General features: G+C 35.4%; 1 protein-coding gene across 4 annotated transcripts in view; it reads left to right on the top strand.

The window, feature by feature from the left end:
- The window catches only part of LOC117211113 (hemicentin-1), a 432433-nt gene that overhangs the window by 372080 nt on the left and 43446 nt on the right, over positions 1 to 16907 (top strand). For all 4 annotated transcript variants that reach the window (XM_033454728.1, XM_033454736.1, XM_033454711.1 and 1 more), the window contains exons 10-16: positions 2208 to 2552; positions 2900 to 3166; positions 5079 to 5435; positions 5767 to 6027; positions 7255 to 7512; positions 10230 to 10247; positions 11708 to 11848. In XM_033454728.1, the coding sequence (XP_033310619.1) occupies positions 2208 to 2552; positions 2900 to 3166; positions 5079 to 5435; positions 5767 to 6027; positions 7255 to 7512; positions 10230 to 10247; positions 11708 to 11848 (1647 nt within the window). The remainder of the gene's footprint in view (positions 1 to 2207; positions 2553 to 2899; positions 3167 to 5078; positions 5436 to 5766; positions 6028 to 7254; positions 7513 to 10229; positions 10248 to 11707; positions 11849 to 16907) is intronic.

Raw genomic sequence — 16907 nt, 5'->3', positions numbered from 1 at the left:
AAAAACCAATTAGCAGATCCGTTGAAAATGACAACGTGAGTTCGTGCTCGCCATCCATATGCAGATGCGTTAGTTATAAGAAATAGTAACTAGAAGATAATCCTAGTTACAATCGATAGATTTAATCGATAGGCTTAAGATGCTTTTTTGTTTTTTATCCCTGGTTTTTGTAAGCGCGTGCAATAAAGGTTTTTTTTGACTCACATCGGTGTGATAGATTTATCCATTCAATAAAATAACTATTCTGATCTTACCTCTGAGTATAGAAATAACAACAAACCCTTTCTAAATCTCCAAATTCGAAACTTATTTCAAATGATTTTACGTCGAAGGTGCAGGAATTGTACTGTATTATAAAAGAAAGATTCTTCTATGTGTCTGGCGGGAATGTATTAACCTTGTCACTCGCGATTTGCCTCCGTTTTATTCTCATGTGTGACATTAAACCAGCAATAAAACAGAGATCTATCGTGTTTTAAAAAACCAATTCCAATTTCTCCACCTCCGTCTGTCTCGTAAAACGAGCAAATAAATAGCGTCCCTTTTGTATTAAGGTTACGCAAGTTTTTGTATTCGATATTCCACCAACTGAGTTTTAAAAAAGTGCCTTGAATAAAATAAGAAGAAAATAGGCGGATATTCTCGCCGCGATAGTCTACAAAGGCGGGATAGTTAAGTAAAAAAAGAGAAAAGGTTGAAGCAAATCCACGGATCACCGAGACGATACGATTCGTTGTGCCGCGGAGGGAGCCGTAAATATATCAGCATGGATTAAATAAGCTGCTCTCTCACACCCTCCAGCTGGGTGCCGGTTATTGGGTCAGCCACTCCGCGTTTCCAAGAAGTTAACGTCACGTTAACGTAAACTCGGCCGCGATACAATGAAATTCTAATTGCAGCCTTAATACCGCTCGAGGGTGTTGTATTTTCTACAAACAATCCATGGAAACGGGCCGTGAATTCGAACACGGAAAATTAGTTTCGTCGGAGCCGAATCCCCTTTCCTTTCTTTCCTACGCTTTTCTTTTTCCTTTCTCCGCTCCATCTTCTTCTCCTCTTCGTTCCTTTCGAGCACCGACTACGCTGCCTCTCTTCGGATTCTTTTGTTTTGAACTTGCTGAAATCTTGATTACCTTGCCGAAGGTAAGAAAGAAGATAAAAAAAGGAAAAGAAAAATTGTTTCAGCCAATCTGCTGATTGGATCGTCGACGAAAGTTTCCTTTCAGGTGCTCTCTGAACTCTGGTTGTCTCGTTTTACTGTTTATTCGGCTGGATGTAGCATAAACGGCCCGTTCTCTGGTATGTTCCATGCCGGATAATATATACGCTTCATTTTGAATAGTTTTGCCGTGGACGTAAATCTTTATGCGATGCTCGAGCTCGTAAAAAATACATGAGCCTTCGGCTCCCTCTTCTTCTTTTTTTTTCTCGCTCTCTGTGATCGTTCGGCACACCAGATTCACAGATGAATCTTCTTTTTTCCTCTCTTTCGTTATTTATTTATTTATTTACCTATATTGATTAAGTTTATTCGAGCGAAGTATTACTTCTAACGTGGATGATCCAGCTGGACAGTCACGTTCTCCGTAGGACATTAAATTCGTTAACTTATGTGGGTTGGCCAAAGTTATTGGAGTTTTTACTGCTGTTCGAGCATTAACTTTAGAAGAGAGGAGATGTTAGGATAGTATTTGGGTTGATATAAACATCGTGGATGAATTTCATTATAATGCCCCTTTTCATATCCTTCTCTCTAAAATATTATACTTAAGAAGACAACAGTCAAATTACAGTAACAAAATCTGATCTGCTAACAAACTTACTTTAAATAATAAAAAGATCAGTTTTCGTCATACTTCATAAAATTCTATTAACCTTTATAACTACTAAAGATGAGATGAGAATATTTTCAAACCAGAATACTCCTCCATGTAATCTCTCGAATAATATTACTTACTACTACTATATCCTCCATATTTCTCGCACAAAATAAAAACAAAAATCGAACGAATACACTCTAGTATCGTGAAAGAGAAACAGAAAATTCCGAAAAACAGGTAATAATAAATACGAATACAATGTTTCTGAAAAGAGAGAATCGTAATATTAAAAATAAATTATAAAAAAGAAAAAACAACCAGTATTTCCACATACTCTAGTCGATGATAAACAATCGTTTCACTGTTCCGACTCTCATTTGCTCGCAGACAAGCCAGTGGTCAAGGTGATAATGGACCCGGAAACGCCAGTGAACGAAGCAGACCGGCAGAACGTCTCGCTGACCTGCGAGGTTGTTACTGGAAATCCAGCAAGCTTGACCGCCGTCCGATGGTACTTGGACGGGGACCTGCTGAAAGAACTTCCGGATTGCACGAGAAATAGCAGCGCAACCACCACGACCACCGAGGAATCTTTAATTTTCTGCGATATCGATCCGAGCAAGCTGCTGTTGGAAGCGGTGGGACGTTCCTTTCACGGGAACTACTCTTGCGAGGGTAGAAACGACGCTGGCTGGGGACCACTTTCACCGAGTGCACCTGTCATGGTCCATTGTGAGTCCCCCTTTTAATTTTTAATTCCTCGATCCGATCCATTTGCTCGTTCGCTCCCCATGTGAACCAACTACTGGGACTCCTGTTTGCGAGAATTTGTTTTTCTTTTTCTTTTTGTTCTTTTCTTTTTTATACCGCCAAGATTTATTTGCCTGGCGAAAGAACAAAATGCTATTTTAGGTCAACGATTTTCAATTCTTTTTTTTCTAATTACTAATAAGGTGCATTTTTAATTTTCTTATAAATACACAAAAAGATCGGCTGGCTAATAACAAAGAAAAACGAAGATGAAGTTTGGTCGGAGTTTCCGGTATAAATAACGAGTTGCTTGTTTGCCGTGTCGATAGACAAACCTGGGCCAGCTTCGATCTCGTACGAGCCCCAGCAGGTAATAAAGAAACGGCCATTGACAATCACGTGCTTCGTACTGGACCCAGGACGGCCAAAGGTAGTTGGCTTCAAATGGTTACGAGGCCTTCATAGACTTCCGGATGAAAACAACGCTACCCTTACCATCGAGTCGGTTAATTTGGAAACCGAAGCGAACTTTACTTGTCTGGCTTACAACGAAGCCGGCGACGGCGACCCGGCTACCACGTTTATCGACGTGTCTGGTGAGTTGTAAAGTTACTCGAAAAACTTTCTAATCCCTCGTCGAATAAATCTGTCGTCCGTCCTTCACGTGACGTTCATTTCGCGTTCGAGATTCGTGCACGGCCGACCGAGATATAAAGCGCTAAATCTTACAGAATTTGGAAAATGTGGTGGAATAAGGGAATGAAACTAAATTCTATTTTACAGTATTTTTTTCCCCCTCTTTCCTTCGATATTTCAGAAATATAGGATATTCTGTTTAATCTACCAAGGTATTTATAATTTGTAAAAATATATTTTATATCGAAAGAAAAGAGATCTGTTTAATTTTCTAATAAATTTATACAATTCTTTTTGTGAAATTTTTCGTTTCATATACACGTATAAGTTTGTAAATAAATTAAAAATTTGATTCGATTATGTAGGATCTATTAGAATGTTTCAAAGTTTAACAAAAATATGTGTCTCGGACAATTGAATATAATTATTTTTATTCACTTTTCAATTTCACATGCGTGTTGGAATTAATATTGAGTCGATTCGTAACTAGAGATGTTAAGGAAATCAATGATTTCCTTTTCTATAAACTGCAACATTTTTTCGCTCTATTAATTTATAGCTGATGGTACGCTAAGCACAAGGTACACGACGATATATATATATATATGAATCATAATTTGTTTCGCGAGCAATTCTGGTAAAATTTGTATTTCCAAAAGAATACTTACGCTACTTACGGCACGCACATGCCTGACATAAGGCCGACCATTTCTACTTAAAATACCATTCTGCCTCGTTCTACGATATTCCTTTCCGCCTCTTTCTTAGTGTTCAGTGTTTGATTTGTCGACCGAAATTCTTTTTATTCGGAAGCTTCTACACGTAAAAATGGCTCAACAATTGGAAAATTATTTTTTGAATGAAATTGTTTAAAAGTTCGTTGTATGAAACTTACGTTGGTACCACAAACACAACTTTGAAAAGCACCTTCGTGTAATAAAACAAGAGAAAAATGCAAGAAACTCGCAATATTTAGAACGGTTACAAAAATATCATTTTTTAAATTTCAATATTCATTATATGTATATATGCTGAAAAATGTATTAAGCTGTAAATGATACGTAACGCTTTATTACTTGTTACTTCTGTACAACAGAAAGATAAGCTTGTGTAACGTAAAAGAGCACAAATGTTTCCACAGTTTCCGTGCTGTATCTAAATTAATGATTCGTATCTTGAGACCTGTGTAAACTTGTCTTGTTTCCTGTATTTTTCCTTCTTTTATTTGTTTCTCATTTCTTTGTATACTTAATTCGCATAAGCGGCAACATACATTACGTTACGTTTGCCAGCAACTTTTGCATAATATTTCCCCGATGTCATAGAGGCTTTATTCGACTCGTATTTCGTATAAAAATAGAGAAACGATAATAATATTATAACGCTTCACTGCGTTTCAAAGGAGAAGGCGCAACAACTATCGCTCGAGGAATATTCACGTTTGAATTCAACATCTCCATGTGTCCACTCATTTTTGAAATTCCCAGACAAATCACGTACAAATTCGTAGCTCGTTTATTTAATTTAACGAATTGAAATAATTACACATTTAAATAATTTAAAAATTGTTAAAAAGTTTCGTCGCTGTCATGCTATGCAGTTACAAGATTTATTTAATTATGTTTGTCAAATTTTATTTTCCACTTCATCTAAGATTCAATTATCAATAACAAATTAATTCGCACGTCACTCTATTGCATTTAAAACTACCTTAAAACAGCTGCAAAATCGTATCGTATAATAAAGTTTAGAAAATATTCCACGTCGATTCGAGCTTATCGTAACGCAACGATATCGTATCTCATTCTCGATTCGTAACAATGCCCGTTCCGTTTCGAGGGCCAGTTCAACTTGTTCTTTGATTGTCAATAGCGGAGCCAACGTTTATCAAGAAGCTGCTCCCTTATCACGGCTACGTGTACAATTCGCCGAACGTTAGCATCATGTGCTGGGTAGAGTGCGCTCCGATGTGCAATATTTCCTGGCTAAAGGACGGCATGCCGATGGATTTCTCGAAAACGAACCGATACTACCTGTCGAACGTTTATCATCCGCCTGATCCGCGAACGAATGACTTCGAAAGCATTCAATCGACCCTGGTGTGGAATCTAACTGCCTGGCCGAGTGGCCAACTCGATCGCGTCGAAGACAACGTCAGATTCACCTGCGAGAGCAGCAGCAACAGCATTGGTGCTGGAGTGAAAAGTAGCACGCACTTCCATGTGGAATGTGAGTTTATTTGATTTTCAGTGAAGTCAACTTAACTTCTCGAATACTGAAAATGTTATCCTTGCGTACTTTTCGATATTTATAGACTATTCATTTTTTTAACGTCGCGCGGTATAAAGCTTAAATATTTATAAATAATTACAATTATGGTATATTATTTAATATGCCATATTTTATATTTGTCATTTATATTTTTTAACGCATTATTTCGCTACGATTCTCCTCGGTGGATTAATATAATGCTGTATTCGTGTTTGCATTCGAACAGTATGCACAAATACAGTCACTTTACACAGCGTAAAGTTTATACGCGTCTTTTTCTTCGCAACAGTTCCGCCAGAAAATATGACGATATCAAAGAAGATAATAAACGTGACGGTCGATACGATACCGGAAACGGTGAGCTGCAATGCGAGAGCACAACCGGAGCCAACGTTTCGTTGGTTTCGGGAAGGTTCCACAGACACTATCATCGAAGGCCGTGTCCTCGATCTGAAAGTGGCGGTGCCTAGACGCAGCAACGGGACGTACTACTGCGAGGCATCGAATCGCCACGGAAGCCGGAACATTTCCATGGTCATGAATGTTCAATGTAAGTAAAGAAACATCCCGACGTGCAAGTTCCTCAGTCATCTCGAGTGACGTTCAAATATTGAGAAAGATTTATGTTCTCATGGCAGAGTATTCTTCAAGAAAGAAATGGCAGGAACTAAAAGAACGATTTCTCTCTCTTTCTCTCTGTTTCTTCGACTATTTCTCTTTTTCATTTTTCTCTTCTCTTTTTCATATTTTCCGTTTACGTTAAGAAGATAAAGATGCCAGTGTTCGTTAAGGTAGAAGAGACGTAGAGATGAAATTTAAATGCGTAAGCAGAAAATGCCTTGTTAAAAATAAAGTGCCGAAGTGTTTCATAGAATTGGAGTAAACGATCCGAGAAAATCTTCGATTATATTTTACGATTACTTCTTACTAGTGTCTTCCTTAAATTTATAACGAAAAAAGAAAAATACATGGAGGAGGATAAAGTTTTACTTAAATTAATTTAAGAAAAGAATTGTATTTTCAAAATAACAGTAAAATAGTACTTTTGCCATTATCGTGAATACTAATGTTCCCCTGAATATTTTTGATTACGTTACGTATAATAAGAAACATGTTTTGGAATATCAGAGCAAATAAACTCCTCACGTTCGCATTACAAAGATCGATTAAATTGTTTAAGACTGTTTCACGTTCGATAAACCGAAGAACGATAGGAATTCGGCCGAAATTCGTTTGGTTTGAGAAACGTAATTTCGATCAACGGTGAGAACGTGATGAATCGTTCTTGAAATATTTCACGCAATTGCACGTTTCATCCCTTCATCGATTTCCAGTTTCTCCTACGTTTCATACCTCTCGCCTTATATTTCCAATCTCAAATATTTCCGAAAGTAACCAAATGCTGTAACTTGCTATTACTTGAGGTTAAAAAATTCATACTTTCTTCCAAGATACGAAAAGAAGCATCGAAACCAAAAGATTTCAGTGACCTCAGAACCAATGTACCACACATTCTCTGATAATTCCATCTTCTAATTCTTAAAATCACAAATCATCAATTAATAAATCTATCATATTCCTATGAAGAATCATAAATTACTCGTTCTAGCGGTCTCTGATAGATGTAGCTGTTACATCATTATCATGCTCTATATGTTCTATCTCAACAAAGCAGCGCAAGACAATGATTTAAGGAGCAAGTAAGACGCGTGTCCAAGTGACACAGACGTATTCGTGCAAAACCAAAGTAAGTTAATGTGATTTTCTTCCTTTGTAGTTAAGCCAGAATGTCACGTGGAAAGGGAACGAATAGACGGGGAGGATTACGTCGTGTGCTCAGCGACGGCCAATCCGAAAGAGACTGATTTCGTTTGGTCGTTGAAGAGTGACAATGACACGCTAGAGCAGAACGCCGAGATGCGCAATGGGAAAAGCTACATCCGCCTCGATGCGTCGGTAACCAATTTCCGGACGTACGTTTGCGTTGCTAACAACTCTATCGGCCATTCCAATCCTTGCGACCGCGATGTACCAGGTACGTTCTGATTTGCTTCCTGTTGTACTTGATGATTACTTGTGTTTCTATAAATTAGTCAAATTATAGAGATAAAAGTGCTAGGTATTAAAGAAAATGAAATCTAACTTATGGATAAATTAAATACCTTATGTTTAACGTGGCGAACGGATCCTTAGCTCAGACATATATTTATGACATTGTTTGATATTATACTCATTTATTATTATGCAGAATGGTTTGCCATGCAGGTTGGTTTTAAAATATTTTTTGTACCTATTTTTTTTTTCTTTTTTGCACCTCAATTACTTACGAACGGTTTTTAATGGTCACGTTTAATTGAAATAACAGAATTTTAATGACGAAGATGTGGTAGACGATGATGATGCTCGGTTTTGAAAACTTGGCAATTTAATTAGGAACGAGATTCCAGCCGAAACTGCTGCGAATTTTTACGGAGAACGGATTCCTTTGCCAGAGTTATTTTTCCTCTCGCGATATCAACATTCTCATCGTGGCTCTTACATTATATTGTGTGGTTGTAATTCACGTGTAAAGAAAAATTCCCGAGACCGAGGATCTGAAAGCGTGAGAGATTAAGAAAGTCTAGAAACGTCTCTTGACCACTTAGAAATACAGCAGAATACCAGCAAGTACTTCATTTATTTACCTCTGCATTTAAATACGTTATAATATAAAACTTGTGTTATTCTTGATTTCTAATCTTCACCATCAATGTTATACTTAATTTTCTCATAAATTTCTTTCATATTTCTCATAAATTATTCACGGATAATGAAATATTTTACTAAATTATATTAACGGTTTATACGAATGAAACTTTCGATCGAAAAAGTTATTTGAGATAGTACGCATGTGTAGATAAATTTTGAACGATCCTTTGATCAGCTTATAGTGTTTTCATATTCTAAAGGTACACGTATATTGGAAAGTTACAAAAACGAAATTACTTTCTTGTCAGTGTCACTAAATATTCATAAAGAGATGCTTTACATGTTTGCTCGGATCTTTTGTGGATGGAACCTTATATTAATATTACGCTGAAGCTAAGAAACGAATGGATGATAGGCGATAAAAAGGAAGCAATTCGAGATTAGACGAAATTATTCTTTTACGATAGTTGCAAGAAATATCTTACGGGTCAGTAACGTTGAAATAAAATTTACATAGTGTAAAATTTCAGTCCGAGGTAAATTCCATTAAGAGTTAAATAAATTCCGGATAAACTGCCGCTTTTCACGTAGAATAATTTTGAACGAAGCTATTTGTGCGGTCAAAGTACTTGCAATTAAGCATATTTTTATTTCTGGCTATACTTCGTGATCCACCAGCAAGATTTAACGAACCCGAGGCGAGACACATTTTTCCATGTCTGGGGTTCCAACGCGAACATTCGAATGAAAGTTCGTAAATTAGATTCTGAATTAGATTCCCTTGAATACTTGGTAAATTCAAAAGTTTGATTTATTCCAAGTTAAATCGGATTTGTTCTTTTAATTTGCATTCCTCATATATTTTTCTCGTTTATTTAAAAACGTCAAAACGATGGTAATTATTTTTCGCGTAGTTGGCGTACCTGAAATCCGTAGCGCTTCTTTTGAACAGAGAAAAGGTGTTGTTAACAGTATGTAGATGGCATGTAAAAACAAAATTGGACGAGGATCGCGATTAAAAACGGAAATTATACTTTTATTAAATGTTATGTTAATTTTATTATCGTAGACACGAATTTTCAATGTCTTTTTTTTTAGCAACAAACGACGGAGATTCGAGAAAGCGCGGCTAGATTTAAACGAGCATTTTCCGTGATACGAACTCATTTATGTTGCCTCCCGAATTCGAAGTTTCCAACTAAGTAAATCGAGATTGATCTATCTAACAGGGTCATTACATAACAAGATATTTCTGCAGTTATGAAATTAAATGTTAATAAAGATAGATGAATTTCAAGTTAATTGATTTCAATTCTTTCAAATATTAACGTAGCATAACTTAATTTCAGCAAGGAAGGATCAGTTTATGGAAATATATCGAGTGATCTATAACTAAAGTAATTGTTATGTGATTAAAAGTAAATTACGAGTAAGTTCAAAAGTTCTTTAAATAAATCAAGAAATTAGAAATCTTGTTCATCGTAATTTCTGTTTCGTTTCAATCCAATCCTCCTTTATTTCGATCTTTACATTATGTTTCTGTTCTCAGATTAGGAAAAACAACGTGGTAAATATAATTCAAAATATATAACGATTTCTTTCGTAATTAGTATTTTAATCAATGCAAACAGTATTTATAAGAATCTTCGTATTTGTAGGAAAATAATTTGGAATTCTTCCAGTGGGACATTTACTCTTCGACTTTTAAACTGTTATCATTCCTTCGAAGGAAAATGCAACATCACCCTGGAGGATATGAATATCCAAGCGATTAAATAAATCTACGATAAACATTTTTCGGAATAGTTATTAAAATTTTCATAGAAATAGCTTCGTTGTAGCTCGTAATTTAGCATATCGAAGAGGTACATGTGGCTCCCTTAACAGAAAGTAGCTCAAAGATCTAAATTACCTAGCGTTGACTTAAAACCATGAATAGTATTAAAACTATACATATATTCTGCGCAATATCGATGTTTAGTTATGGTAATATTTAATAATATTTCCTTCAACGAATGATTAGCAAATAAATAAGAAATATTGTACATTCTCGTTTCTTCTTAGCTCACCATGGACATCGAAGTAAGTTCTACCATAATTGTTGTATTAAATATATTACGTTTCAAAACATTAAATATTAGACTGTATTAATGCTAATTTCTTTTTTATATAATTTTTCTTTTATATTGTCACAAGATATGTATGCAGGAATGATCTCAAGAAAGAGACGAGCAGAAAAGAATTTCGCAATAATGTAACAAAACAGGAAGAAATATTCTCAACGCGTTTGTTCTTTTTGAGCATTTCTGTTCGTTCTTCACACACGTACACACATACACACACACACACACAGTCGGTATGGACTCCTCAAAGATGCTTTACACGTTTGCCGCGATTATATTCCATTCCTGTATGTACATTTGCCATAACTGTGACAAAGTTTCAAATAACGAAAGGCTAAAGTAATTCAAATTGACGAAACCATACAAAGAATAATTTTGTCCTAAATTAGTGAAAAGATCTTAGAAATTACTGTATTAATCTCTTTCTCTATTCAACGGTTTTATTAACTATATAATCCTGTGCTGTAAAACGATATTGTTCCTTAATTCATTAACGAGACAATTTCTTCGCGTGGAGTACTTTTTAAACACATTTTTGCTACGATAAGTGTCGAGAAAGAGATTAAATGTAATTTGAAAATAATCAGCTGAATAAGAAACGATCGAGATTATGTTGTTTTCTCCTCAAGGCAGAAAAAGAAATTTTATGCGTTGCTTAGCCCTAAAAATATTTCATCGGGTTTATTTGATTAAAATGGAGCACCCTATATAAGCACATAAACTCTCGTAATAAAGGTAGCTTCTGGTAAAATATTATAGAGCAAGGGAATGGATTAAATATAAGCAGAAATATGAAAAGCTTCTCTTGAGACGGGTCGTCTTACTTTCTGTATTTATAATATTTCACAGCTGTCGCCGAAATTTGAATTGCAACCGTTCTGCCGACTGTTTTATTTCGTAATCAGGAAACGGTGCCTACCGTGAAATCTCGTTGCTCGTATTCCCACAGAAAAATTTTTAAAAGATCTGCAGAAAAATTGTCGATCCTCCGAGTTTTAAGGAAATTGAAAATATGAAAATTTTAGAAATGTAGATATTTAAAAATTTAATAAGATTTCTGAAAATTATCTTCTTTTTATTTTGTTTGTTTTTTTAAATAATAATCTTTAAAAGACTTTCAATTGCTTTCAAGAGCTTTTACTTCTGATAGATATTTTTAGTATTTTCAATCACAGAGTTTCAAAATTGCTCTTCCAAATATTTATAAGCCCCGATATGAATCTTTTCATTTGAAGAATCGTTATAGTAGATGCTACTAGTAGGTCCTTTCTACTGCCATTTAAAAATCTCAATGTTTTCTGGAAGGAAAACTTTTGTCAAAAGTTATAAAAGAAAGTTTCTTATTTTGTTCTCTAAGTATTTCAAGAATAACCACGAGCTACGAAATATTAATTTCGATAAATCGATCCGCATTTTCAGGTCATATACCGTGGTGGCATCAACTGGAAGGAAATCTTCTTCTGATAGTCATCGTTGCCGCAGTTGTCCTTATACTTGTGATAATCATCATTTGCGTGGTGATCTTCATCGTTTGCCGACGCAAACGAAATCAGATGAAATGTAAGTTGCCCTTTCTTTCTAACCATGTGATTGTCATTGTGATTTGTTGTTCACAACGATTCGCATGACGTAGGCCATCGAATGGACTTTCTTCGAGATTCTAACAATGTTACAAAACTCGTTCAAAAATTAGAAATACGTCATACAAAATTAATATAGCTGTTGAAAGAAGTTTACGACACTTGCAATTAGTCGAATCGAGATTCCTTAATTAATATTTAATAACTAAAATTGGTAAATTTTCAAGTCTTTTAATTTAGTTATTCTTTGTGATAATATCAGGATAAAATTAATCGTTGAAACTTATCCTAAAATTTGAACAATAAAATCTCGAAGAAATCCATTTCAAAATCAAACGATCATCACGATAGGCGAACACTTCACACACACAAACACGCACGCACACATAAACACAAGCACACACCTGAAACACGATGACATAATTTACATTGCAGATTGTTCTACGACAAATAAGCATTATTTAAATCATCTGGCAGTTGCATCAGCGACAATGTTTTGAGACAAATATCGTACCGTTGTTCCCACAGAATTTCCATAATAAACGAAATTTACTAAAACATCGGAAATTTGCATAATATACATAATTCGCGAAATTCAAACTTATCGGATCAATTTTACAAGCTATCCGTTACATGTTCCGACGAAATTAGTCGTACACGTCGTCGCTGGGAATTTACGAAGCTACTGGTAACAATGCAATTTCATAATGACCATCGAATCGTTGGTAATTAACGCTGGCATGGTAGCGTTGTTCCATTGTCAGGATTGAAAAACTGCGAGCACGTAATGCATATTTGTCGTCGTGGCATCTCGCGAGGGGTGCAATTCATACGTCTCTAGAACAGTTATTATCGGGATAGGGATAAAAAGTAAAAAGAAAAACTGGAGAAAAGGAAGAAAAGCAGGAAACGATAATAACAGGTTGCGGTAATTTTCTTCCAACACGATTCGGTTCTCTGTATGCATACAGTGATCACCAGAATCATTGTCACAGTGATTAAATTTTCCTGTTACATTCTGTGTAAATCTGCAATTAGAAGCAATCGATTATTGCTGCTGATAATCTCCTGATGTGAAAATAGAAAAAATTACCGTAACACGGTCGTAATCGGAACGTTACGCGCGTATATTTTTCTAAATAACAAGTAGATATTAAAAAGACCTTTGTATCGTTGGCTTTAGTATGGTATCCAGACTGCAAAGTATTCGGTTAGAACGACACCTTCTGCAGCCTTTTGAAGTAGCCGAAGCCGAAAATAAGGGTCGTTTCTCGCGAAAAAAAAATGCGTCAAAAATTTCGGTCAACTCGTTGACGGTGTGACGTTCTCGTGAATTTTGACTTTGAATTTTTCTAGATATCTTTTCCTTTTTTTTTTTTTTTTTTATTTAATAGTTTTAACTCGCTGTATGACTCTATACGCATTTGAATCGTGTCGCGAAATCTTGATAATCCAACTAGAATGACGATTAACGGGAAAGCTTGTGCCGACTATGCGCTTACAAGACGTTTTTCGGTAGTTTACAGCTTGCGCGATTACGATCTCGGTGTTGTTAACGATGGGAAGGCTGTCGAGCGAGTGACGACATGAAAGTTGCCGAACGCCGGCGAAACGAGCAGTAAGCGAGACGGGGTTCGCTGCGGGACGGAACCGAGAGCAAAAACGCTAGATCCGACGGCGTGTCGAGCAGAAAAACGCTAGATACGGCACGCAATGTTAAAACCCGCGAATCCGTTATGGTTCCCAAACACGTTCAGTTTCGTAGAAAATGACCGTCGTTTAATACCGTCGAAATACCGTCGAAAACACACATTCGTCAACAATTTTGCAGTCGGCTACTATATCATATATTTTCGTTGTATTTTCGAATGTGCGAATTATTATTTCATGATAATATTATTAAATAACGAATTATTTAAAACGAAGATTCTACGCGACTGTCTTAGAAACCGAAATCAATATCGTAGCAATTTTCAATCGTTGCTTATGACGCATTTAAACTTTATATTGAAAAATCACGTTTTACAAAGAAAAGTAATTAATGGTACTTTTCATGAATTTCCACGAATTTCAGAAGAAAAGCTAATCCATGCTCGTACTTTCGTGAATCACTGTACGCATAACAGACCATACGTTACTCTTTGTGCAACGAGATCTCGTTTCGCTGATATCCATTCGCTCGCTTTACTCGTGCTGTTTACAACGTTGTTCAATCTAACCAGAGTAAAATGGAAAGAGAGTAACGGAGGCTCATAACGATCGACGCATCGCGTTCGTCACACAACGATATACACGATATATCGGGAATCGGCAACGCTCGAACGCTAAAAACGCGATGCTTGTGTTTTCATTGTTTCGAAACCACTCAACGACTTTTTTTCACGGTATGAATTTTCTCTCAGGAGTTGACAAAGTTAATCCTACGTGCTAAGTTTGCATGTTTTGCTTGAGTTGAGTTTGAAAATAAAAGAAAGAAAAGAAGCAAAGAACAGGAGATATCGTAAGGATGCCCGACCGATCTAAAAAGGATGGTCGAGCAGAAAATTATCTTTTTCTCTGTTCTTTTAGCTTCTGTATTTTGTATAATTGAAGTTGTGGCGTTGTCGTGTAAGGCCTAGGCCCAAAAAATTCAAGACTCTGTTTGCTCGTCGAGAGTATTTTTTTACGATACGTCGAGACGTTGTTCACCTGTATAAAGTTACATTACTATCCATCCGACCTAGTTGCAGATATTCAATCGACTAATATTACACGAATACTAGAATTTTCGAAACTCAAGAAGACGCCAATTACACAAAATGTACGAAATTTTGTTATTAAAATTCTGTAAATTAGATTTACCTAATTACAGTCATAATTATATATATATACATATTTCTATATGTAATTGATTTTTAGTGAAACAAGTTCTACAATATGATGACAATACAGTAATATAAAATCGAATATTATCTGCTGCTCCAAATGATGAAATTTCACTTTTCTCTATTGTACAATTATTATTGGGTACGGTATATGATTTGGACTAATGTTCGTACGATTGAATGACCGCAACTAGACCTGCATAAATCATGCACTGCATACATTATTTTGCGTTGTTATTATCGCATAGTTCATGCTAGTTACAGAAAACAAAGCATGTCTATTATGTTACGTAATCATATAAGGTAGATGGACAATGCGAATTTCCCATTTGGATGCAAAGACAAGTACATACATGTATACAAATTATTAAGTGTACGAACTCGTGCTGCGCCATTCTAACGAAAGAAGAAACATTGCGTTTCACCAACTGCTTCGTGGATAATTTTTACATCCTCTTCGTTCGTGCAACTAATTTTAACGTAAATTGATTTTAACCAATCTTACACACAAAATGCGCTTAATTATGTGTATTGTTTATATATGGAAAGAGTATAGAAATTTAATTAATACGAAGGTGTAATATGGAACGAACCATCTTTAGAGACAGAAAAATTTTTCTCTTAAATATATGGCTTTTCAAAAAATATATTCGGTCAACGATGTCATCGATAAAAAATATTGAAACGAATAATTTATCACATCGTCTCATATTTATTACAATCTTATTATCATATTTTCGAAAAAAAAGGATATTCATTTTGCTGGACGATTAAAACGAACGAATTACTGGGAATTTTAATCAGCTGAATTTTTATGCGTCAACGAGAAGAATGCTTTGAATAATATGCACGTTGCGAGTTTCATTTTGATAGTCGCGATCCATCAAATTGTCTTATAATAATTATCTATCGTTATATGATGAAACAACGTTATAATATTTCGTTAAAATGCAATGATACATCTTATATTCGATACGCGATCACTGGGATTGGCTGTCGTTGTTCATAAAATCAGATCGATATTTTCTATGGACGAAAGAAAACAAAATAGAAATACAAATGCTGAAAATCGGAGAATCGTTTCTTCCATTACACCATTAAAGTGTTATTTTAAAATGTGCAACATTTTACAACAGTCGTTCTTCTTTATCGCATATTTGGTGAGATTGAAAAAGGATTATTTATTACGAATCACTGCTAAATGATAAAATACTGACTATCAATGAACATTGGTTGTAATTGGATGTTAATCTTTTAACGAAGCAATCGAATTGGATTTTACCTATTGATGAAAAGCCAATAAAACAAAAATTGTCGAATTTTGTACAAACAGCTCAATTAATAAATGTAATATAACTTTTCTATATTTGACTCTAATTGTTAGAAGAAAAGTTTTTAATGACGAGAAACTGAATATTTCACATCATGTTTAAAAATTATTCGAAAGAATTTATTTTGCCTAGAAAGATGGAAGATTACTCCGAGAAACGGCCGTAAAACTATTCGATAAGTGGCAAAAACAATTGAAGTACAGTGTCTTTAAATCTTCTTTAACATTTGCTTAAACCTATGAATTTCAGAAAAGCCCTGAATTATTTTAGCGAGTTTAATCTTTCGTCGGATTCGCATAATTGATACAATTTGAGGCTTTCAAATGTAAGCTATGTCCAATGGGAATTATATCCCGATATTACGTCATGAATTAGTACACCCATTTCGCTATCATTGCTAATGTGTACCATTTGTCCGGCGAAGAAATCATTTCCTGGGTGTAATTTCTATTAGTCGCAGCATACAACCAAAAACCCCAAATTCCAACATCCAATTACTAATCTCATTAAAGCAAATTTTTCTTAACTCGACCAACGAAATTACCAATATCCCAATTTTGAAAGTTCGCCAATCTAACTCGATCTCGCCATTCTACCTCAAATAAAATTCGCCACGCAACAACGAACGAAATGGATGGTAAATTCTCCGATGGAAATGTCCTAGAAGTTGCACTGGTCAAAGAACAACAACCAAAAAACAAAAAAAGAAAAAAAAAATCATTCGCCAAGAATCTCTGGTCATGAAATAGCGTTCGGGACTGTTCGAACGCGATCTTCTTCTTCGGGAAGTTAGCCGCCGTTAATTAAATTCACGGCGTCGTAAACTTCGAACCGGAAAGAACGT

Source organism: Bombus bifarius, unplaced genomic scaffold (genome assembly GCF_011952205.1).
Source record: "Bombus bifarius isolate JDL3187 unplaced genomic scaffold, Bbif_JDL3187 scf7180000007970, whole genome shotgun sequence".
Lineage (NCBI taxonomy): Eukaryota > Metazoa > Arthropoda > Insecta > Hymenoptera > Apidae > Bombus > Bombus bifarius.
Note: the sequence above shows the minus strand (reverse complement) of the source record. Positions and strands in the feature narration are given on the sequence as shown.